The following is a 1,226-nucleotide window of genomic DNA, read 5'->3' as shown; positions in this document are numbered from 1 at the left end:
AAAGAAGGCGGATAATCCCTGGTGATTCACCTGACAAAGCTTAGTGGTGCTATATGGAACGAAGAGAAAGTGCCTGCAGAATGGGGCATGTTGACGGTTATCCCCATCTTCAAAACGGGTACGCGGACGCTATGTGAAAACCACCGTGGCATCAGCCTGTTAGCTGCAGCATCGAAGGTGCTCTCTGGCCTTATCCTTCGAAGGTTGACTGAACACAGGGAGAGGTAGATCCGTGAAAACCAAGCTGGGTTCCGTCCTGCAAGAGGTTGCATCGATCATATCTTCACCCTCCGGCAGATTCTGGAACAGCGACACTGTTTCCAGCAACCAACAGTGGTCGTTTTTCTTGATCTGAAAGCTGCCTTTGACTCTGTGGACCGCCAAGCACTATGGCAATGTCTGCGGAGCAAAGGTGTCCCCAGTAAATTCTTGACCCTCATTAAGGCGCTGTACGCCAACTCCCGCGGCCGTGTAAAGGTCTACGGGAAGCTCTCTCCTGAGTTCACCACATCCAGTGGTGTCCGACAGGGCTGTCCTCTTTCACCTTTCCTCTTCAACTTCGTCATTGATACGATCACGGAAGACTCACTACCAGCCTCTAATACCTGTGGGGTCGAAGTGCTCCCTGGGCCTCCGCCCACTGATATCGAGTACGCAGACGACATAGCTATTCTTGGATCTAACCCCGTGGCAATGCAAACAATACTAAATAATCTAAGTAATTCTGCCTCGCGGTTTGGTATGCACTTCACACCTGCAAAGTGTAAAGTGCTACTGCAAGACTGGGTGGGCTCGAACCCTAGCCTCATGCTTGCGGATGAACCGATTGAGGTAGTAGACAAATTTGTTTACCTGGACAGCTGTATCAGTCCCGGTGGTCTCACGAAAGATGAAATATCCATCCGGATTGGGAAGGCCAGAGCAGCTTCTGCGAACCTACGTCACCTGTGGCGTAGGCGTCACATCAGCTTCTATGTCAAGGGTCGAGTTTACAATGCTGCGGTGCGCTCCATATTACTATATGGATCAGAAACCTGGTCGCTGCGCGCCGAGGACATCAAAAGACTTTCAGTGTTTGACCACCGATGTGTTCGGAGCATTGCCCGAATCTGGTGGGAACACCGGATCAGAAATTCTGAAGTACGTCGAATGGTATTCGGGAGAAATAACTCACCCTCGATAGATGAACTGATCACACTGCATAGGTTGCGCTGGCTTGGCCACGT

General features: G+C 50.9%; 1 protein-coding gene across 1 annotated transcript in view; it reads left to right on the top strand.

Moving 5' to 3' along the window:
* Nucleotides 1–299: 299 nt before the first annotated feature.
* T265_15549 (hypothetical protein) overlaps nt 300–1,226 on the top strand; it is a gene marked incomplete at both ends in the record, with an annotated part of 36,876 nt that continues 35,949 nt past the window's right edge. The window contains one exon of the mRNA XM_009178580.1: nt 300–1,140. Within this exon, the coding sequence (XP_009176844.1) occupies nt 301–1,140 (840 nt within the window). The remainder of the gene's footprint in view (nt 1,141–1,226) is intronic.

The sequence above is a fragment of the Opisthorchis viverrini genome (assembly GCF_000715545.1).
Source record: "Opisthorchis viverrini unplaced genomic scaffold opera_v5_592, whole genome shotgun sequence".
Classification (NCBI taxonomy): domain Eukaryota; kingdom Metazoa; phylum Platyhelminthes; class Trematoda; order Opisthorchiida; family Opisthorchiidae; genus Opisthorchis; species Opisthorchis viverrini.
The sequence above is the reverse complement of the archived record's forward strand: the minus strand, read 5'-3'. Positions and strand labels throughout refer to the sequence as shown.